The 23843-nt window shown below is 34.0% G+C and overlaps 1 protein-coding gene across 5 annotated transcripts; it reads left to right on the forward strand.

Annotated features, from left to right (window-relative positions):
- Positions 1 to 4789: 4789 nt before the first annotated feature.
- RIC-3 (RIC3 acetylcholine receptor chaperone) lies at positions 4790 to 23434 on the forward strand. 5 transcript variants are annotated; one of them, XM_013307454.1, is made up of 13 exons: positions 4790 to 5341; positions 6678 to 6986; positions 10994 to 11127; positions 15787 to 15924; positions 16345 to 16450; positions 16750 to 16770; positions 17556 to 17647; positions 20374 to 21075; positions 21352 to 21453; positions 21649 to 21768; positions 22194 to 22266; positions 22421 to 22473; positions 22785 to 23434. In XM_013307454.1, exons 1-13 carry the CDS (start codon positions 5185 to 5187, stop codon positions 22938 to 22940), a joined length of 2163 nt encoding a protein of 720 aa, XP_013162908.1. In that variant the 5' UTR covers positions 4790 to 5184; the 3' UTR covers positions 22941 to 23434. The 5 variants fall into 5 exon arrangements, with proteins under 5 accessions (XP_013162908.1, XP_013162909.1, XP_013162904.1 ...); XM_013307450.1 differs by having other exon boundaries at positions 4791 to 5341; positions 10994 to 11172; XM_013307455.1 differs by lacking the exon at positions 6678 to 6986 and having other exon boundaries at positions 10994 to 11172.
- The last annotated feature ends 409 nt before the right edge of the window (positions 23435 to 23843 follow it).

The raw sequence follows: 23843 nt of genomic DNA on the forward strand, positions 1-23843 counted from the left end.
CAAAAATATTCTCGAATAATATAATCTATTTTGTTCGTCTAGTGGCAAATTCTAATTAGGAACTCAACGTAAGGAACAGCCTTAAATTCTAAAAAAAATTAAAAAAAACAAACAAGGTCTTGGACTTTTGAGTTAGTCACGTAGGATTGCGGGGGAATATTTGTGAGGTTTACTTGGTAGTCGTAGTCATGTATTTTGTCTTGGGCATATTTCCTTAGGGATAATTTTCCTACACTTTCGATCTTTCAACGTTCATATTATTTATAGGTGTATTTGTTTAAAATGGAATGTATTGTAAATACTAAAGTCTGTTTTACATATTACCGTTTACAAATGAGTTACATCTTTGTCAAGGTAACTTTATCAATATTACGGTGTACTCGTGAACTTGCGTTTAGCGACGGGGGCGTAGGGCGGCGGGGGGCGTCCATCTTGCGACGGCGCTCCATTTTGACATGTTCCCGCTAAAACCAATGGCCTTGAGTGTTACAAGTACACGCTTATTAAGTAACACAATACTCCGCTTTTAAATATGGTATTTAGTTATTCATATTTTATATTTGTTTGAAAGTAATCTGAGACAACCTTAGCCTCACAGGTCTGCTAATGTCACGGAATCATACTTATATTATAAATGTTTAGATGGATGGATTACTGTTTGAAGGTGTCTCTATAGCATATTTCTATGAAATTTCGCATGGGTATAAAACATAGTCTGGAACTCTATATTAAAAAAAACAATTTGCAAAGGTAACAATCTATGAATAAGTGTAGCAATATGTAATAAAATGTTTCATGAATATCTACTATACTTCTAACTTTCAAAGTTTCCCTTTTCTTTCTTGTGTCATATTGTTTGACAAGTGAAACTTGTAGAACATACGGGATGATATTGCGTCGATTACTATTTGTGTTCTAGACTTGTACAGTAATATTTTACACGTACAAAATTTTGTATGAAAGTGATGTATGTATAAGGAAGCAATGAAACTTGTTGCAACCAGAAAAAAAATCTTCCAAGTCATAAAGAACAAACCGGATAATAAAGTAGGTACATAGTTTTGTTATTATTATTCCTGAAGCAACAATTACGATATTTATATGTATATTACCTAGATTAATTATTTTGGAGTGAATAAAAATGCAAAATTGGCTTTGAATTCGTAAATCGTCATCCATTATTTTTTAAAGAAAAAAAATGTGAAAGGTACCAACGTACTCATAGAAATAAGTTTATAACTAAATCTATTTAATTTATTTTTAGCTGACAATATTCGTACGTATGTTCTTTGAATCGGTCAAATCGGGTGCGTACGCAATGCGTATGCGCAGCGCGTACGGATACTTGTACAATGGCGTCGGTACGCGTAAGTATGCGTTGCGCCCCGTACCCCGCAACCTCTTGCTTACCCCTACTGTCTGCGATGGTAATACACTGCCACCGTAATATTTAATTACCAATTACACGCCACCCTAAATACATGCCTTCACACAGTTACTTGATACTAGATAAATGATGATTAATCCTTAGTAACGCCTGCCCAGTGGTGATTGGTCAACTTTACATGTTTGCATTTCTTCATATGTGCAACTTGCATACGTTTTTTTTAGCCGTAAGGGCATCGGATAAATGTGTAACGACATAATACGAAATAACACCTCGGTATCGAAGTCAGGATTGTAATGTGTGGTGTGGTGATAGTTATTACAAATCAAAGTGTGTCGCCGTCATTGTCAATTAACTAAGTACCTATTTAATTTCTACATTAACAGTGGTAGAGCCCGCTTTAACATCTTCGCACGAATCGGCCCGGCTCGCTCGGTGAAATACCACGACCACACAGAAGACAGGCGTCAAGTGGAAGCAATTCCGCGTTTCCTCTGATGAGAGTGCGTCTCGGGGGCATAATTTAGTCCTCTTTCCCTTCCCACCTTTTTTCTTATAAGGAAAGGAAGGGAAGTGGAAGTGGACTTTCCGGATGAGAGGATGTATGGAAAGCAACGCATATGCAATTGCGTATGTCTATGGGCAACGGTCACTTCACTAGTTCAGCGATTTCTGGTGGCCGCTCGCTCGTTTGCCACCGTATGATATAAAAAACGCGATATTATGATGCATGAATTGAAACCATCAAAAGCCCTTGCGTAAAACCTCCTTCGATTTATTCCTACGACATTTTGAATTAATATATTCATAATATTAATTCCAAAATTGCAAGCTCTAAAGATGCATTAAATAAATTGTTAATGTGATAAATAATAAATGTGGGCGAAATTTGTTACGAAGGCCACGCCCACAGGCGCGTATACTGTTGGGACTTAGCTCTGCCTACTCCACTGATGCCCTTTCTTATTAACTACCGAATTTTATATTCGATCTCGAACTATTTGTTGTTTATCTGCAGTATTTTTAATTTGTATTGATACTGGCCAAAAAGCTGTCTAAAGATTTAGATTTAGAGAGATGAAGAATAAAGTTATCATTATGAATGATATTATGTGAAGCTGTACAAACAGAATGCATTTTCACTTGATATCAAAATGTGGGAATTCTATGAATGATTAACTATGAATTTTAACATAATAAAAGGCGTGAGAATAATAGCACTACAAAATTAATAAACAGAATAAACATATAAAGATGTACAATCTTCGTAGTCGTCTCAATGAGGGCGTAATTGCGTGATTAACTGAATGAGTCATTCGTTACATCATGAATCCATTCATCTGTGATCCGCGGGCTCAGAGCTACGCCAACACAAGATCAAATCAAAAACGCATCCACTCATAAATTATAACATTCAATAACTTACTTTATAAATCTACTAACTGTCGCCGGCGACTCCATCTGCGTGAAATAAAAAAAAAACTAAATTAGTAGCTTATGTGTTAATATAATAGCCAAGCTATGTTTCTACATCTATGCCAAATTTCAGCGAGATCTATGCAGCCGTTCTGAAGATAACTTATAACAAACATGCATCCATTCGCATTTTTAATATTAGTAAGATTTTATATTTACAAATAATAAACTAGTTAGATCTCTTTAACCATTTCAAATTAACAAAAGTTCTAGCAGATGCTAGAAGATAGTAGTCGGATTCGAACTCACGACCTAATGTTTCGCAATTCGTAATTCGTAATCTAAGATGTCGGTGTCAATATTGAATCATTGTCCAACCGAAGAGAAAGCGTGTTACTGTAAACAGAATTTACCTTTTTAATTTTGGAAGAATACTTATTTAAACAAAACATATGATTAAGTAAGTATTTCATTAGAGTCTTTTTGAAGACTACGTATTATAGTTGTGGTTTTTATTTGCTACATTTTAATATAAACCTGCAAGAGTTTTAGAAATAATTACTTATTAATTTAAAAACTATTAGATAAGGTTAATCCCCACTTTAGTTCGTTTCCTACTATTTTCCTTTGGGTAAACACATTACTTGTTTAATAACCTAGCTTCGATCCTAAATTGGAAGAAAATTTTCCACAGCGTGTTAAATGTGTTATTTTATTAAGGAAGTTTATGAGTAAGCTTTTACCGAATGAAGGTTTGACACTTCACCATCATACGGAAGCACGTGCCCCGTCACATGAATTTAAATGAGGCATTTCCTCGTAACCCTAAAGCCAAAACTGTCCAGCGGAAACCGACCAGGATGTCCTCTCCCCTTATGGCGGACTGTCTCCTTCGCATCCAGACAGACTTATAACCGCCTCGACGCTTTAATATATGGCGGTATCGGCCATTTTGTAACACTTGCGCGTGCGTCGCTTCCTGCGACCGAAGGAGCGCTACCTACCCATTGTTTCGTAGGAGGGGGTCTATGTGACCCGAATAATGATAACCTGGCCACTTTAACTGTCGAAATGAAAAAAAAAAACGATAGGCTCCGAGTATTTTTTTCACTTTAATTTATTCCTTTGACGACAAGCAGATTCTTAGCGTGTCTCAAAACAATAGCTGGCAGGTAAACTCTGGAACGTGTTAATGGAAAAACTAACATAATTTGAGGTGTAAAATACTGCAGCTAAAGATCTACGTTGTACAAAGATGAAATTCAAATGAATGCTAGTCTTGTGTGTTTTGTCGGAGAAATGTGGGCTTTACAAATTTAACAATTACAAATAGGAATAAGGAATAACAAATGTTTAATTGCTTACAATAGCGTAAGCGCAACCGTAGCTGAATATATATCCATAGCGATAAGAAACGTATTAAGGTCTTAGATTTTATTTGGTGTCTTGAAATCTGAACCTATCGGATGTTTTTTCCACGGTATACTAAAACTTTTATTGAAAATTTATTATTATGACTGATTCCATAGGGTTACCACAATTAGGAAAACTCCAAGAACAAATTGAAGTAATTGTTCACATGTTTGAGCACCGTACCTTAACCCTGAACTCGGGAAATATGATCACTTGAGGAGTCATTGGAGTTCTTACTCTAACTAATAACTAATTTCTAACATTGGTCATAGCATTATTGGATACATGAAGACGCATGTGACGTAATGGAATGTTCTTTATCAATTTGTAGTTACCAACTTTGGTGGGCAACGGGCACCTATGATAATAAAATATTCGATGGAAACATACTTATGTCAAGTTTAGGGAGTTTTTTTTCTTGTGCCTTATGCTAGTTTAATGACATGTACCTACATTGAGTGTCTAATTGGTATTCATCTGAGCGCGTGTAGACCACGCCGCGGTGGGGAAGGGTTATTAGCCGGCGCCGCCTCCGCGCCCAGGCATATTGTACCGAGGCCTGCTCGCGAGCGCCGCACGCTTGCCCACCAAACGCTTATTTACTCCGGCAATATTTCAAGTACGGTGATTGAAAATGCAAACGGAAGCTTAGCCGGTGGCTGGGAAGGCAAGATGTCGGCATAGCTGATTGACGTTGATATACGGCTGTGTCACATCGAGCCAGCTCAATCCACCGGCGTTCAACGAGAGAAGACTTAAAGGCGGATGCTCCCGTAAAGAAATTTCGAATTGCGATCGCTCCCGTAGCGCGCGATGGGGCGAGTCTGACAGCTGTCATTGTGCTCTCGCCGGATTCGCTGCGGCTGCACCGTGGATGATATTTATTTTTAATCATACACGACGATGTTCCCGTAGAGTGCGACCGGCTCTGTGCGCGCGTGACGAACCGATACGAAAAACACGAGAGAATGGCGAACGACGAAGTGTTGGGGCCGCGTAAGACAATGTTCGTTCTAGTGATTGTTGTGGGGTGTTTCGCCGTCTTATGGCCTAGGATACTGTCCCCGCTGATCCTGGGGCACACCCAGGAGCAGCTGAAGCCCAACCAGTTCGACCGGGAGGCAGGTAACGTCGGTATTTATAACTTTAGCTCAATGTCAATAGCAGCACATTACGCGACGTTTTCATCGCGCACTAAATCTAATTAGGTCGATGATTAATTAATGAAAAAATACAAATAATAAAAGTATTAAAAGCCATTTAGTCCCTTAGTAATATGATAAATCCATTAGTAAAATAACATTATCTCTTGAAGCAACTGATTAGTTTCGAATTAATAAAAGAACTTTACAATAATTCGTTAAATGTTTTTATATATGACCATGTTGATCTTAAAATATGAGTTGCTAGCTTAATCATGAAGCAAGAATTTATTTGCCTTTTGCAATATTATCTTTTGTCTAGTTAAATATTCTTTGGTTCAATTGTTGACACTAAGCTTTTGTATTTACAATAGTTCTAATTGGAATGTGGTAGGCGGGTACTTGTTTAATTAATAAAAAATATGTCCACATATGATTGCTATGATTGCTGGCTGTTAAAGTCCTGTTTCTTTTTGTCTAGATTAAAAACATAATAAAAAATTACATCATTGAATGTGATAAAATGTTAGTTAAAAAATCAAATAAAAAGAAACATAAAAGTCATGTCCACATTACAGATTTATTAAGTTTTAATTCTGTATAAAATATTATTCAAAATACCTATATTATACAGATGGAATAAAATGGATTCTGTATAAAATATATTCTTTTATCTGACTCAATAGTTAAAATATTTTTGCCATTACAATTTAATGAATAACAAAACAAAATATGCTTTTAATTGATGGAGGAAAGTAGTCAATGTGATTAATTTATCAAAGTTATACATGTTTGAAAACAACAACAAAAAAAATGTTAATTAAAATGTTGAACAGTTACAATCACACTCATTAATTTTATAAGTTACAATTTTTTTAACAAACATTTGACCCTATTAATTCATATAGTACTGATAATTCAAGGAAAATATATGGTTTAGATCATAACTAACAATTGTTTTGTAGGAAATTTTATCTTTTAATATTATGGCTGTCACGTTACTTGATTAATTAAAAAAATCAGTTTATCATCAGCTCACTGAGGGCTTCGGATCCTACTCTGTGATTGGGGTGACTAGGCCATAGTCAATCATGCTGGCTCAGTGCTGGTTGACTTAACACATATATTTTCCTTCGCTATAAGAATGTCGGATAAATGTACATATGTAAATCAAAAATTGAAAACCACATTGACACATTATACAATTGAACCCAGGACCTACAATTGCAAGTCAAGTGCTTAACCCTTGAGCCACCGATGCTCCAATTATTTATATAGAAGTTATTGAATAATTTTCAATTTATTGTAAAAATATTTAGGATGCTGTGAGGTTATGTTCGAAACGGAAGTGGCTGTGCTGGAGCTTGTCAATGAAGTTTGCGGTTCAGCTGTTGGGGTTGGTGGGAAACTATCTCCTTATGCAGCGGCTGAATGCCGGAAAGCAGTGAACGAGACATGTGGTCTCGATATAGCTGCTTTTCTCAAACGGAGTGACAATGTGGGCAAGACAACAAAGATGCTTCTAGAAACTATGAAGAGTAGTAACAGTTCATGCTTGAAGGAACATTTTGGTGTTCAGTTGTATTTGAACACTCATACAGCATTGAACTCTTGGAGTCAGCAGGACAGTTAGTTGATTTTATTAGTGTGGAACGCATTTTATACTAATCTTAACAGTTATGAAGTTTTATAGTTTAGCCACTAACATTTTTGGCCAGTAATATTAATGAAAAAAAATATTAATTTGTCATCAAATAACAAGCACTTGATTAATAAACTGCATTTTTTTTGTACAGTTTTTGAGTTAATCATAAATAATCAGGAATTTTTTAATGTAAAAAGGATTTGATTTTCATCTTTTACAAAATTTAACCTTTTTGTAGTAACTGGCCAGTTGTTACTAAGATTTGAATTATTCCTTTTTCTTAGTACTTGCGTTGCAAAGATTTAAAAAATATATCTGTCTTCAATTCGCCTTATAATTGAGTACCAATCAATCATAATGCGCTTTTTGTTATTCATAGTTTCACAAACAAGATGGAAGTGGGTGAGCGATTTTAGCGGCCCTGGTCTTTTGGGCGTGCGCCAAGCTTCTCAAAGACCAATGTCAGCTAACCAAGAGATTATACTTTGATGTTTGCATACTTCGCGAATGTTTGCAATGCTTAACGTTTGAATTAGGTCTCCATACAGATTTATGTAAGTATGTGGGTCTGGTGGGAAATTGATGACCCCACATGTGGAATGTCTGCCTACCCCAAATGCTTACATAATGTAAATAAATTGAACATGTTATACAGAATTTACGTGTTTCTTGAATAAAAAAATATATACTTATAAGGCCATCTTAGGTGGGCTCATTTTGTTTTTTTTTTAGTAGAAATTATGAAAATTTTCTATAACTTATGTTTCTGAAAACTTTAAAGATAAATAAATATAATCCTGTTATTATCGTTTTAAATATCGTTTGCAATAGAATCCTAAAAGTTATTATAAAATAAAACAGATGTACATTACAATATTCCTGAACACGAATTCCTGGTAAAAACCCTTCCAGGAAATGTTGCGCATTCGACATCATAATATTTATGAAAAAAATTCTAAGGAATATGAACGATTTAAAAATAATAAACCTATTTTTACCGCTAAATATATAACATTTTTATATATTCCTATTCTAGCTTCTTATTGTCTATTGGTAGCAATCAATTTGTTTTATAACACTGTCTAGCTTTAGTCGTTACTCACCTCGTACTATTAAACAAATTCAAGTTACTTGTAGATGTAACATAACCACATATTCGTATCGTGACGAATTCCTAGTCAAATGTGGTTTAAATTCACTGAGGTGTGCTGCGCCTGCGCATGGTGGCGACTACTAATGCGACCTATTGATGTTCTACAACATTCTTTGCGTAAGGGCAACCGTTTGTTAGGTCTTGGTACCATGACACGGTTTAGTCATGGAATTGATTAGATAGCGTAATTAAAGTTAACTGTTTTACTGATATAGAAGCGTTTAATGATTACATTATCAGATCTTTGCTGTGCATACCTCTAATAAATCTACATTTAGTCAGATCATCATCATCAGCTCACTATACGTCCTCACTGAGGGGCTCGGAGCCTACTCTATGTTAAAGGTGACTAGGCCATAGTCATACACGCTGGCCCAGTGCGGTTTGATTTCACACATATCTTTGAATTTCTTTGCAGATACGTGCAGGTTGCATCGCGATGTTTCCCCTCACCGTAAGAACGTAGGAAAAATGGTACATGGCAGGACTCGAACAGAGGACCTGCAGATTACAAGTCAACCTTAACCCCTAAGCCACCGACGCTTTTAACTGATGCTTGTCTTCAATAAGTGAATGATTTTTGTAATGCATTCCTTTTTAAGGGTTCGTTTAAGAAATCTTTGGATTACTAATCTGACCGGAGAGAAGTCGTATGACAAATATTCCGTTGTGTATCTTCCGGTTCATGCGCAAATGTAAACAGTGTACCGCTTTCGCGTCTCGGTTAGTGACGCTACTCAAGACTCGTTTTCTCGTTTGTTAAGAACAAAAGTATTTGAGACGACATTGTTAGATGTCCGCGTGAGGTCGCGACGGGGCGCGGCCGTCACGCGGTTACTTATGGACTTATGAACCACGGACAATTCTTTGCCATCTTTATTATGCAAATTAAATATTACCTTCTAATAGAAAAACAAAGTTACGGGTAAAACTGATAAGTAATAAGTACAATTATTCGCAGTTTACCTAAATTACAATCAATGTTGTTACAAAGTTTATGGGAATTAATGGGAACAAGAATTATGTGCATTTTGTAGCTTCTGTGAATTTCTCTTATAGTTTTTGATTTTACAATTTTTATTCAAAATTGCTTCTCTTTATAAATAAAGCATAAATCAAATATTCACAGATCGGTAGGTACTCGTAAAAACGTATGATCTTCACACGTCTTTGTTAAATAAATATATTAGTTATGAGGGGCAAATTATTATGCCACATATCCTTGTGTATAGATCGAATAGGCCTTGTTCCTAACAAATATAGTGAAGCTGTGATTAGTACTAAGTTTTTTTTTTTAATATTGATATATGATGTTTCTTATAGGCATTCTAGTAAAACTTGAATGGAAATCTTTGAACTTTCTCCACTGTTCTCTTTACTTGTGTTCAGTTTCAAATATTTCACAAAACGGATCGTGTGCTAATGATGTCTAAACGTCAGTAAGTGTGGCACGGCACTTAGCGTCGCACCTCTTATGTCGAAACTGCGCAAGCGCATCTAACGTATTTACTCAGCGACATCGTTCTAAGACAACTTTGCATAAGTCAACCTCAACAGTCCTACAAACCTACAATCCAGTAAAGGTGTTAACTTGCGCAGTAGCGCAGTTAAATGATAAGTACGGTGGTCTGAGATACTAATCCTAAAGTTTGATCTACCGATTTTCTGGTCAAGGTTGTGATCTTTTCAGGACATCTGTGTCTAATAAAAAATTGGCATAAGACAATTTGTTTCTATAGGGTGTTTAAAAACTACATGTTGTCAAAGTGATATCATTTTTGGAAATAGTCATTGTTGGCATCCGTTTTTTTTACCGAGAAATGACGTATCGTGGAAACAATTTGAGCATCTGCTACATAAAGTAAACAATTTGTCCGCACGATTTGCGTAGCCGTTGGCCTATCGTGGTCTATGTCGATGGAGCTGCGGGCCTTGGTCCCATATGGTTTTATACACAAATTAGGTAATACGACAATTGACAAACTGGGTCGAATTGTACAGCCAACGTTGGTCTGAGCGATAAGCGATAGCGGAATTTAAATTTATTTTAACATCTATATTTTTGCTGGAGATGTCTCGTTAATTAAGTACATAATTATGCAATCTTTACAAAGATTTTATACTTTAAAAAAATGAAGTATACTTTGTTTAATGTAAGCACCTTTGTAGGGAACGCCAGCCAATAAGCGCTTTCGGTCCGTAAAAATAATTTAATTATAACTTTAACTCGTAAGTTCATTTATTCCGCCATGAAGTTATGACTTGTGCCTAGTAATCATGAATTTTATCCGCGCCAGTTTGGTCGCGGCGTCTTTTCGGGTCACATATTTCCCGCTAGAGCCGAGGGTCGACGCCTGGCTGTTAATCACATGTTGGCAACTTGACGCCAATGAGTCAACAGTATCTATGATGCTTCTATATTTGGAATTTTTTAACACACCATCGCGATAAGGAATTCTGTAATAAGTTTATATTTCAGTTTTTGGATTAGGGTTACCGCAAATGGCTTAAACAACTAAAGACAAGTTTTTTGCCCCCAAAAATATGATTTAACTGAAACAAAACTGCCTTGTGTGTTTGGTTGACTAATTTGAAAAGTGTTTTTTTTTATATGTAGGTACATTAATTATTAAGAAAATAAATTGATAATAACAAAGTAGGTGATCTGTAATTAACATGTTTTGTCAATAATAAAGTTTTTTTGTGTTTTCGTGTAAGAAATGCACGTTTTAACATGGAGTTAACGACGACTAAACCCTGCATTAATACAATTCCAGTTCAACCATAAATATTCTCCTTCCCAAATTACACTTTTAATTTAAATTGTCATTCAACAGCGTTAAAGCAAGAGCGGTCACCAATTCGGGGTATGGGACCTCATCCCGCACTGCGAGAAAGAGGGCGAGCGATTCCCCCAGGAGTGCCGCCCGTCCAGCCAAGGCCACCGACTCCTCTACCACCGCACGTTAGGGTACGAACCTCCCCACTCTCTGTGTACTACGATATTGAGATCAAGGTCAGTCGACGGTGTGACAGTGTGCCAGCTTCTGCAGGTAGGACTGGAAGTCGCCTTCGATGGTTTAGCAAGGCAGTGACTTGAAATACATGGCCTTTGGCAATAATGAACTGGGAATGAGAAAACAAAAATATGTTGCCTAGTGTGTAGGTTGCTCACAGGATTGCCCAAAAAACATTCAATGCAAGTACATATTGCAATTTAAAGTGGCTGCTTTTTACTAGTTAGTTATGGATGAGCACACAGGCACTGAAATATATTTACGATGTATTAAAAAAAAATAAGTCTACAGGCTATGGTTGCGCTTACCAAAGAAGGTGACTTCCAAAATAAGTCTAACTGGTAGCGCTAAGCATCAGCTGACTCACAATTAACCTGTAAGTATGTTCGTAGTTTAGTGTGTGAAGTAGATATAATAAATTTATTTAGTAATTAAACTTGTTTGTTTTAATAATTATATTAAGATTCCCATATAAGGTAAGTTAATACTATTAAATAAGTGAATTTAATATCAGCATACGTCGTGTGATAATCTGTAACCGACGACCAGTTTTTCTTAGATTTATAGATTTACAAAAGAAAAATTACTACCTATAACAATGGAAATACAGGATATCTGCCTACCCCACCAGGTTGAGAGCAATAGTGTTTACTCAAAATAATATCCATCGTTACGGTGTCAAGGACTTTAGTTTAATACTCAAGTAACATTACGAACAAGTCTATGTAGAAATCAATAATAATTTTAGAGTAATACTTTATAAGGACCATAGACAAAATAAAAATAATGCATAGATTCTTCTATATGTTGCATTCAGTATCTTATTGCGGTGTTATGTAAGCTGGCAGCAACAAGGGCGCGCTTTGCTCCAAAAATAATGTCTATGACATCATGCGCGTTTGCTGTTGATTCTTTTTATCAAACTTTGGGGTGTGGTACAAGTTATAAGCGATTGGTATTTATGAAATTTGTAAATTGATTGTTATTACATTTAAAGATTTACTTTATATGGACGTGAATGGATATTTTAAATTAATTTTTATAGATTTTGGAAAAATTAAACTAAATATATGGAAAGTTATTAGTTACTATATAGCTGTTTCTCAGTTAAGTACAAAATGTTGGCATGTTAAAATGTATTTTATTTAAATTTTGCATTAAGTCGCGTAGATTTTACATCCGATCCAAATAAAGACTCTAAAACGCATCAAAGATGGCAGAATATCAGCTGAACTTTCTCCTCACTTTTTCTTTTAAAAGCAAAGTATCAATATAAATCTGTGATGGCTGCACACCTTTTGCAACAGCTGTTCAAACTTCCTCGAATAGCATTTGGCTCAGTGTCAAAGTTGTGGCCTGTCGGTTAGTGTCATACGGGCGACGTCCCGCCTAACGACATTGTCTTGTGACGTCACAGTTACGTCAGTACGCATCTCGTGCAATAGCGACACAATTTAATTTACCGGCCGTTTCTGATATAATCTTACTAATATTAAAAATGCAAGCGTTTAGAAGGATTGATTGATGTTTGTTTGAAGGTATCTCCAGAACGTTTGCATGGATCTTGCTGACATTAGGCATAAATGTAGAACACAGTCTGGCAGAAGACATAGGCTACTAATTAAGTTTTTTTTTTTTAAACCCGCGCGGATGGAATAGCGGGCAACAGCTAGTAGGTTAATAAACGTATGCCAAGCACGGCTTTACCTACATTTCCTTGTCAAATATATAGATTTACGAAATACTGAAGACAAATACCTTTAATGGTGCAATGTAACAAAATATTTTACATGATAATATGATGCTAGACAAGTTAAATGTTTCGGTCATTTGCTTGAGTGGCAGCGGCGCAATGACAATGGATGACGTCAAAATGAAAAGATTAAATAAATAAAGTGATTTATAAATTAGCAATATAATACTGGTTACCAGATAAAACTATGGTTCTCATACGTCACCACCGAACCTAAGCCTTTCCCAAGTAAGAGGTAACAAGGTCTTAGTGAAAAACCCTGGCCAAGTGACTGGACACATAATTTTGAATTACTATATAGTGGAACTAGGGGGTTAGGTTAGCTTTCGCTTTGAAGCTATTCCATAAGGAATTTAAAAAATATATGAAATTGGCAAAAATCACATGACTTATCGATAGTTATTGTAAGTTCTATACATTTTTGAAGTTCGCTATGGAATCGTGAGAGTCGTTGAAAAACTCGGGTGAACTCTAAAAGTGAGAAAAATTTCGCGGTCCCTTGAACTCGCGTTTATCCTGGTTCGACTGTAGTTTAACGATCAAGACATACTTAAAACTTTCGATAGGTACTCGCAATTGCACACAAGGTGCTATATAATAAATATTAAGTATTGGCGTGACGTAGAGAGATGTATTTCGGGACACCCTTGCGTGTCCTTTCTACCACCTAGTGGCTCTACAAGTCGAGCTTATGCACCAAGCCTTCATAAACTTTGAATCTTGTGATACCTGGTTAGTAATGTATTTGCTGAACGTATAGACGCATAGACTAGTCGTCCTTGGGTGGTGTTATTTTGGTGAATCCGCCTTTCATTCTTACTTGCATTACGAATATTTAAAGAATCTTAATATGACAGCGGAATGTGTAAGAGAAAAATCTTTGAAGTGGTCTTTCTGATGGTGGGTTTACGCTTAAATAACTTGTATACAAAATAAGTGACATTCCTTTTACTCTTTGATAAAGCAAAAATAATGTGCAAGTTAACAGGGTAAACATACTGAAACTTTCTAAGACGTTCCTTAACTGAAAGTTGCCAATTACTAATTCAATTATTGTTAAGAAGAAAATCCAAAAATGTGCCAGTATATTGACGCAACACTAGCCTTACTAAAATGTCGACGTTTATGTCCTCTCACTATTCATTCTGACACTTGACTTTGTAACGAAAGCACGTCATTCGCGTCAAAGGATTCTAATTAATAATGTCTAAAATTATGTAGCGTTTTTACTCTCTTCATTCATTCTTTTAACAATTAAGATAATTTTTAAAGTATTACAGTAGCTATTTAAAAGCTTTATTTAAATACGTACGAGTTATATAACTACTTTCGTTTGTATTGTGTAGTTTTAGTGTTATATTGAAGTGCAGTCATAAAATACAATGTTGTACGACCCACCTCCCGCCTTGTCTCTTTGTTTGTTATAACACTTCAATTTGTAGATGGGCTTTTATGTAACGGACTAGCCTAGGTGCTATGAAAACTATTCTATTTGTTAACGCGTTAAATAGGATTGTTAACATGTTTATTCTGGCTGTAATTCCACTGCAGAAACATAGAAACATATTTTTGTTTTTTTCTTTTATAAGTGAATGAAAGGGATTATAATATGTTTATTATACAAGTGTTTTGTTAGTGGAAAGCGTAATGTTAACACGAAGAATAATTTACAGAGGGTTTCTGATACCAGAAAACCCCGTTTAATACATGTTTTGTCAAGGATAAAGACAGGGATGAAGATATGTTTTATACACAGATTTCGGTATCAGAAACCCATGGTTATTCATAACAAAAGACGATACATAACATTCGTTATATTATTAATCTTACTAATATTATAAATGCGAATGTTTAGATGGACGGATGGATGTTTGTCTAAAGATATCACTGGAACGGCTCAACGGATCTCACTGAAATTTGGCATAGTTTGGAAGAACATATAGGCTACTTATTATGTTTTTTTTAATACCGCGCGGACGGAGTCGCAGGCGACAGCTATTATTACCTAAGTTCCGAATCAAACGTAAAACAATCAATGGAACTTTGATAAGTCATTGTTAAAATGTGTCAAATCAATTTGTTTCTCAATGTAAACGCCAACAGTTGTAATGATGTACTTCGAACGCCTACACTGTAGTCTATTCAAACTCACTGTTTAAGTTAACATACGTAATATAGTAATTGTTGTACGTGGTCCTGAATGCGATAGACATTTTTTTAATTAGTTATAAAAACAAACGTATTGTTACCAGCCATATCTATAAATTTAAGCAACAGTAGAAATTTGCAATTTATTTATTAAAGGTAACGCAAATGTTTATACACATATCAGTTTTATAAAATGATAAATCTATACGCAAATATAATTTAAATTTAATATCATAGTGCCCCATATATTTCTATAGGCTATTCGTAAGACAGGAAACCATGGAGTATTGATGTCGTAAAATCCTGACCGGCCAGTGTTTACTGCGTAGTCTCTGTGAGATGCGCGCGTCGCGTCGCCTCAATGCGATTTATAAAAATATAAAATTACTGTAATCATTATAAATAGTCCACATTTGTGCCAGTACGCAGTTCCATCCACTAGCCATGAAGGATATCACGAATAAGGTTTTTATACATTATAATAAAACGTAATATATAAATCTTACTTGAACTTTGCCGATATAATAAGGAAATAATTGAACTGAACACGTTTTTCATCTTGTTAAATTAATTTAAGTCTAATAGTTGTCACTTTGTATGGAAAGTTATTTTACCTTTTTAATGATTTTATACAGCTTTAATATGTTTCACTCCGTGTATTTTTGTTTTCAATTATTTTAAGAAGTTAAGATAACCTGTATGTATGTTGCAGCCCCCACCGATCCCCGGCATGCGTCCACCGCTAGGCTCCCCCGGTGGGCCCGTGCCGGCACCCAAATCTTCAATGGGATTCGTCATGCCCATATACACTATATGTATCATAGTATTCTTCGTGTATACACTTAGTAAGGTAAGATAGTAGTATATTTTATAATTTTGTGCAATAAAATATGACGTCGAATATTCTCGAAATCTAACCTGTGTATTCATGAAATTTATTTTCAGGATAATTAAAGTATTCATGGTCATATCAAATTAATACTCTATATCATCTCAAAAGTGGGTTTAAGCATGTATCTAGAAATATTTATCACAGCGTAAATAGCACGCCTAAAGAGTTCAAACTTGGCATTTAGGTTTTCAGTATCAACAATTTGCTAGTTCAATTGAATATTAATTTTTTAATAAAAAAAAATGATCGAAATTCTACGCTTACAAACAATAATTCAATCTAGAATTCTAATATTTTCCATGGACAGTCCACATACTAAATCAAAAAAGGGTAGTTCCAATTTTCTTGCTGACTATATCACATATTCCTCATCCCCAGATCCTGTTCAAGCGCACAGGGACTCCGTACGAGAGCGTCACCCCAGACCCTCAGTTCAGGAGGAGGGTGTTTCGTGATGACTCCCGTTCCTCGCCTGATAAGTTAGGTGAGACCAAAATTTTATTATTAATTAGTAGACGATACATCAACGGCAACGATAGTTTTATCAGGAAATGTTGCCAGTGTGAAAAGAACAAGATTATTTGATTCTTGATAAGTCGTTCTTATTTCTTAGTTTTATTCCTTCACTATGTAACTACATTTATGTAAAAATGTCGTTAGTGAAATCTCTATTTTAACACGTTTCATGCCGTTAAGATTTTTTTCGTATAAATCCAACATGTCAGAGACGATTACACTGAAAGTGTTAAAATGTAGTCTTTGGTTTATTTCTTGCGCACGCAGGACCAAAGGAGAGGGATGCGAGTGAGTACATCGTTATTTTTTTAATTCTCATTCTTTTTAATTAATTTTATATTTTTAATTGGCTGCTTGTAAAGCGGGCAGGAAACACCCGTTATCGTATTAAAATTGATAAATTTAAAATAATAAAATGCAACTATGTTGTACTAAAAATAATATTTTTAATTAATGAGATGTAAATTTCGATGAATTTTGATTATCGATTCATAGAATTGCTCGTTAAATTTGTAAATATTAATTAACAATTATGCAAAAATTGTTAATTATAGCGCAGGTTTTTCTCCCTGGCTTATATTCTCGAGTGTTTATTTAATTATTTATGTATATAATATACGATAGCTATATGACATCACGTTTTCTTTTATAAATATGAAATGCAGTGAATCACACGTTGAATGCAACGCAATGAATAATCGTTATAATTATCATTGCATTGTTAGTGGCCATCTATTATTAGGATTGTATTTTTGTATTCACTAAAACAAAAAATAACTCATGGCTAAATTTACAAATATAATAATTAAAAAATTTGGCACTATTATAGATCAAAATTGTCCTAAAAATTTGCCACACCTTGTAAATTTTTATATTGGTTAGATATTAATTTTAATTTAGTTGTAAAATTTTGTAGCAAAAAAAAAAGCATTTTATATTTGCCACTCCTCGTCCACCGAAAATAACTACAGTTATCTACCTATACGAAGTTAGGTCGGATATAGAAAGTCTAGAATATTGTAGAATATTCCCGAAAGTTTTAGATATTAACGTAGGTGTGTGATGTAACTTAGGGGACGTGGAGCTGGAGGCTCTCCGCGCGCGGCTGGCGGAGACTGAGCGCGCCATGCAAAGGATCGTCCGCCAACTGGCGCTCCACGACGCGGTACCAGCCTGCGGGGCCTGTGATTAGTTGGATTGCCATGCATTTTATAGATCATACTATATAGGTCATATTTGAAGGTCCGACAATTTCCTGTTGGATAATTGATCCAAACGTTTTAACATCTAAACCAAGCAACAAATATGCTTGCTAATATTTTCATCTAAAATTTATTAGATCTATGTTAATGTTAAATATCCAGAATTTTAAGGAAATTTTTTTGTACTGGCAATCCAACTTAAACAAGAGCTTTTTTTCAAATATGCGTGGTGTTACCTTAGTTGTCACCATAGTAGCTTGCGGCATGGTGACGGTTAGGTCCTTTTACTTACGGGCCTGTGATTTCTGCACGCAAGACCAAAATGAATGCGTTTTGACGGCTGTGGCAGAAATTATGCAACTTTATTCCTAGTCCTAATTAGATTGACGTGTATTGTAAAACTAAAATCATGTTTATTTTTTTTATTTCCGGTAATTAACGATCCTGCATTGATACTTCCTATTTTTTTATTTTTTGTTTCCTATTTTTAGTTTTATATTTTATATTACTTTTTTTATAACTTCATCAGATTTACTTTTGATATTTTTTATCGTAAAACAATTGACATATGGACTGTCACTTTGACATTTGTTTTTTTTTCTACTTTTACTTCAAAAAGGCAATGATTTTATCAAGAATGCCAGTTGAAATGCAATGTTGAAGTATATTATACATTATAATAGCAATTGGCTACGGTCCAGGGTGCAAGCCCAATCGTCTGTTGAACCAGTTATTTTGGTCTTAGCGTCCTTCGCTATATTTTTATAATTATTTATTTTAGTTGTTTTGTTTAAGATAAAATAATTTAGAAGAAAATTCTATTTTTAATTTAATAAAAATAAAAATACAGTTGAAGATTATTTTTATAATAAAGATAAAACAGCAACAATTCAAAATCTTTTAAATTCACTTAAACATTAAAAAGGAATAATATTTGTAACTAGACGTTACAAAATAACGTTAAATTAATGGCAACATTTGTGGCGCGCAGTTGTGACGGCCATCTCAGGCCTGGTGGCGGAGGTGCGGCAGCAGATGGAGGCGGGCGACGCGCGGCAGGTCACTGCATGCCCCACAACCAATACCACACCCAATATACCAGATTTACACTTGTATATTACATTTACAATCTTTACAGTATATTATATACCACTTCTTCAATATACAAGCCACGCGTGATATTACAAAAACGCAGGTCGATATTGTCTGTTTTATAATAATTATTTTGGTAGTAAAGATATGATATATCACACTGACACTTCAATACATACCATTTTTACAATCTGTGATTTTTGTGACATAACTAAAAGTAATGCTGCCATTATTAAAATTAATAATTAAAATATTATTTGACACTGCTATTAATTTTATTTACAACAATTAACTATATAATTCGCAGTTCTGTTATTCTGAGTTATTAAATGAATACATAAACAATCCCTTAGTGTAGATTCACATACAAATCTTCACATGTAGTCATATAATATAATATACAAGTGTAATACTGGTATTTTTTATTTTATTTTGTGCTATTTTTTTTATTTGTTGATTTTTTGTAAAATTTCCCCCTGTACCTAAACTCCTATCTTAACGTGTGTCTTGTAAACAAATTATTTAACATATGCAGATAATTTCTAATAAAAACATCATAGTAACATATAAAGTTCTAGAAAGTCTAGTGTCTTCTAATTATCTTCTTTCATTTAACGTCAAAGAAAAGGGTTTTCAGTCTCGTTTCTGTGACTCTAAAATAAAAAAAAAATATTACAATGAAAACAACAATATTGTTTATTATTAGTATCAATATGAGTGTTACGAAACTTTATTATTGAGGATTGAAATGCATGCATATTTGGCAAATCCATGTAACCTCTTTACAAATCGGTAATAACCTCAAAATATCTTTGGCGCGCAAATTTTCCCGCTTCACTGCAGACTTGTCAATCTGTTCGCTGTGGTAAAGTTGAATTGATGGTTCCGTTGACTTTGACATGAAACTATTTGTTATTTATTTTAAGTGACCTCAAAAATCACTAATGATATTGGCCTAGTTGTCATTCTTTCCATATACTAGTTAGTCATAATATTTGACTACAATTTCAATTAAAATAACAAAATTTATTTTTTACCTTTATTTCAATTTATTAAGTTTTAATTTTTGTTGTTATTTTTTTCTTTGCATGTCAAACCCACTTTTTTATTTTTACATCTGTAACTGACGTTCTTCCCGCCATCGGTTGACTGATTACACTGAGTTGCCATCTAACAAAAATACCAAAAAAATATCAGAAACTGAAATATCTATAAAAAAAATAACTGAAGAAAAATAGTAATTTATTTTTAACACTTCTACATTTCATTTTTTTTCTTATGTTTTAGCACTTTTCTTATTGTTTTTTTTTGTTTGGTCTTTTTGGGAATAAATGTAGATTGTTTTAAATAGATTGAGTGTTGTGCTTAGATTAATATAAAAGTAGTTTTTAATAAGCAATTATAAATGTAAACTATGCTTTTTTATTGAATGTTTAAGATGTTTCTTTTTTTATGCTTTTTAATGGTCTATATTTGTTTTTTTGTTGGTTTTTCGGCCAGGTGTGTTTTGACTAGTTTTAGTGCCGATATAGCCTTAATGTATTGCAAAATTTGCAAGATATTTAAACTAAAACGCATTTTTTTTTTCAAATTACAGGAGCCACAGGATAACACTCGTCCGTATACAAATGGAACAATTTTATTGAACAGTGGCCCCGTACAAATAATAGCTAGTGAATTCCAAGAATCTAAAGAGAAAAATATAAATGAACAGAAAAATGAACCCAAAGAAAAAGAAACAACCCCAGAAGTACCGACGCAATCTAAAGACACAGGAAATGTTGAAAAAGATATTGAAACTCGTATAGAAAATTCAACTGATGATTTAACATTCGAACCTTTAGCGGCAAACGAGAAACAAACCCAAGACAAAGAGAATGAAATTGAGTCGAAAGTTATTGAACCTCAAATATCAGAAAAGAATGTTGAGACCATAAAAGATGCAGGCGTGGAAAAAATAACAAAACTTGAGCAGGATCAGATAACCCCGGAGCAAACAGACAAAGAAACAAATAGAGAAACTTCAACAAACAAGACAGAAGAAAGTACTGTAAAGCCAGATACAGAAGTAAATGAAGAAGAATTAAGAAATAAAGATGTCGATTTAATTGCATTATCAGAAGGTAAAGAAATAACTAAAGAGGTACCGTTAGCAGAAAGTATTGCGAAGTTTATTGAAGAAGAAAAGGATGAAAATAATGAAGAAAAACGATCTCCCACAGAACTGCTGGAAGATGCGCTGATGGAAGAACTATTGAAAGAGGAAGAAGATGGAGAACAAGAGAGTCCAAGTGTTAAAGTTAGTTTTCAATCATTTCTTTTGATGCCGCTACTATTGAATGTATATTAAGACGATAAACTAATACTTTAAAAAAAAAACTATTATACATTTAAGTTTTTATTACCTTTACTTACCTATATTTTTAAACCATGTAACTTAATACAAAACATTAAAAATCGCACAAAATGTCCTATCAGTAAAAAAACCTAAATCAAGCTTAAATGGTCAGATTTCTGTGCCTCGTTTGATGGTATTTTTTTGAATATGTTTGTACATGGCAACATTGTAAAAAAGGTGGTGGGTATGGAGGTGACGACGCACGCGGCGGACGGCGGCGCCTGTCCCGGCGCGCAGCCGCCGCTCCCCGCACAGACCACTCAGCCACAGAAACCACAAGTGAGCCAACTACTTGTAGATTTATATAAATATTATAAGATCAAGATCTCTCTGTCCTTATCATACTCTGCGTGGAGAACCACCAGATGTCGATCTACGATAGATATTGCCTTCCTTCTTATTAATTATATAGTACAATTGAGTTATTCATAAAAACAAATGAAAGAACAAAAACAAAATTAATTGCACTTTTAGCATGAAGCAGCAGACGTGAAGTCAATATACTTGGAGACGGAGATCCCGCAGCAGACGCGCGTCCTGGTCGCAGACTTCGCGGACAGGACCGACAGGCCCAAACCCGCCAAACACGCACCAGTGAGTCGCACTCAATTTATTGAGCGGTTGTAAATTGAGTCACACTCAATTTCTAGAGCAGTTGTAAAATTGAGTCACACTCAATTTATAGAGCAGTTGTAAGTTGAGTCACTCTCAATTTATAGAGCAGTTGTAAAATTGAGTCACACTCAATTTATGGAGCAGTTGTTAGTTGAGTCACTCTCAATTTATAGAGCAGTTGTAAAATTGAGTCACACTCAATTTATAGAGCAGTTGTAAGTTTAGTCACTCTCAATTTATAGAGCAGTTGTAAAATTGAGTCACACTCAATTTATAGAGCAGTTGTAAAATGAGTCACACTCAATTTATCAAGTATTAAAGTAAATTGATTGAGATTCCATTTACAAATTCTTTATAAATAAATGATTTTTTCTGCTTTTTTAACAATAATCTTGTTCTTACAGTTGGTAGTGAGCGGTAAGATGACACTGTCCTTGATACAGGACGCGCCGCGCGACACGCCAGAGAGAGATCCTGGTCAGTTCTCTCTTACTTAATTAAATGAAACCAATTAATATTTATGTGTAATCATGTAATTGGTAACAATATCCATTTATATTAAATACATCTAAAGTTAATAATAATGGAAATATACTTGAAATTCATCAAAAATATTTTGTTTACGTTGCAGAGTCGACAATGGACGACTTTACAACCGCCAGCGCCATGACACAACCTGCTGAGGTAAATTGTTAATTTATTAGTACAGAAAATATATACGAAAATCCCCCAAATTATCCTTTATGTCTTGACTAGTTGTCACCTTCGATTCCGTCCTCGCGGAATTAATAAAAACTTTAGCCTATGTGTTCTTCCAGACTATGTTCTGCATCATGCCAAATTTCATCAAGATCCGTTCAGCAGTTCTGGAGATATCTTCAAATACACATCCATCCAAACATTCGCATTTATAATATTGTTATTATATTTATAGTAGGATATGAAAAAAGTAGAATGTGTTTATAGCAACTGTATAAAATTAAATATTCCTATAGAAAGAAGATGACTTATCAGAAGAAGAAATAGAAGAGGAGATAGAAGAAATAGAGATTGAAGAAGAAATAATAGAAGAAGAAGTCGAGGAAGAGGAGATTGAGGAAGATGAAGAAGAAATAATTGAACCAAAAAACGCACCAAAGACAAATAAGTAGTCTAAATGAACTGATTTTAGAACATTGTAGCGTTTGAACTAATACTGAAGTAGATTTAAGTGTAGGTAAATAATAATGGAAATTTAATAATTCTCGAATTTATTTTTATTTTTCGTTCCATAGACAATTTTTAATTTATTATTTCAATTGTAATGTTGCTAACTTCGATAAATACTGTAAAAAAAAATTCTATAACTTTTTTTTTAATCTGTGAAAGTTTTTTTTAGAAAATTCATATGAAAATTTATGTCAAACCTTCGTAATTTATTTGAAGGAGTGAATTCAAATGGTTTGCAAAACCTGTAAGTTGTGTTTGAGTGCCAAATTTTACTTGTAGCTTTTTGAGTAATTTAGCACGTCTTAATTACGACATGGAATTTATTTTTCTTAATATCCCTTCAATATCTTGAAATCTGTCTTGCAAGAAGTTTTTAAATGTAAAGCTATTGAACTGTTTCGTTTTTTTTTAAATTTATAGTCAGTTTTTTAGCCAAATGTCTTATAAATTTATTTATATACAATTGTGTGTTGCGATTTTATAAATTTAGAATTTTATATTAACAGATGTTATATCGTAACATTTACTTTTACATTTTTATAACATCAAAAACATTTCAGTGTTACCAACAAAACATCTCAAAATAAAACAAACCATAGACTTCTGTTTATGGAAAAATTTGATAAATATTTGCTATACATTTTGATACACTGAAATGTTTTTAAAATTAAGTAATAAAATACAATGTTTATTATAGGATTAAACCTAAAAAAATCAATATTCTAGATTATATTGCACTGTGTGAGATTGCGGTAGTAAAGATTATGCATTTAAGATTATTTCATGTTAAATATTTAAAAATTCTTTATAGTTACATTTATTGTGAAAAATTAGCTTTATGTTCC

The sequence above is a fragment of the Papilio xuthus genome, unplaced genomic scaffold (assembly GCF_000836235.2).
Source record: "Papilio xuthus unplaced genomic scaffold, Pxut_1.1 DF828142.1, whole genome shotgun sequence".
Lineage (NCBI taxonomy): Eukaryota > Metazoa > Arthropoda > Insecta > Lepidoptera > Papilionidae > Papilio > Papilio xuthus.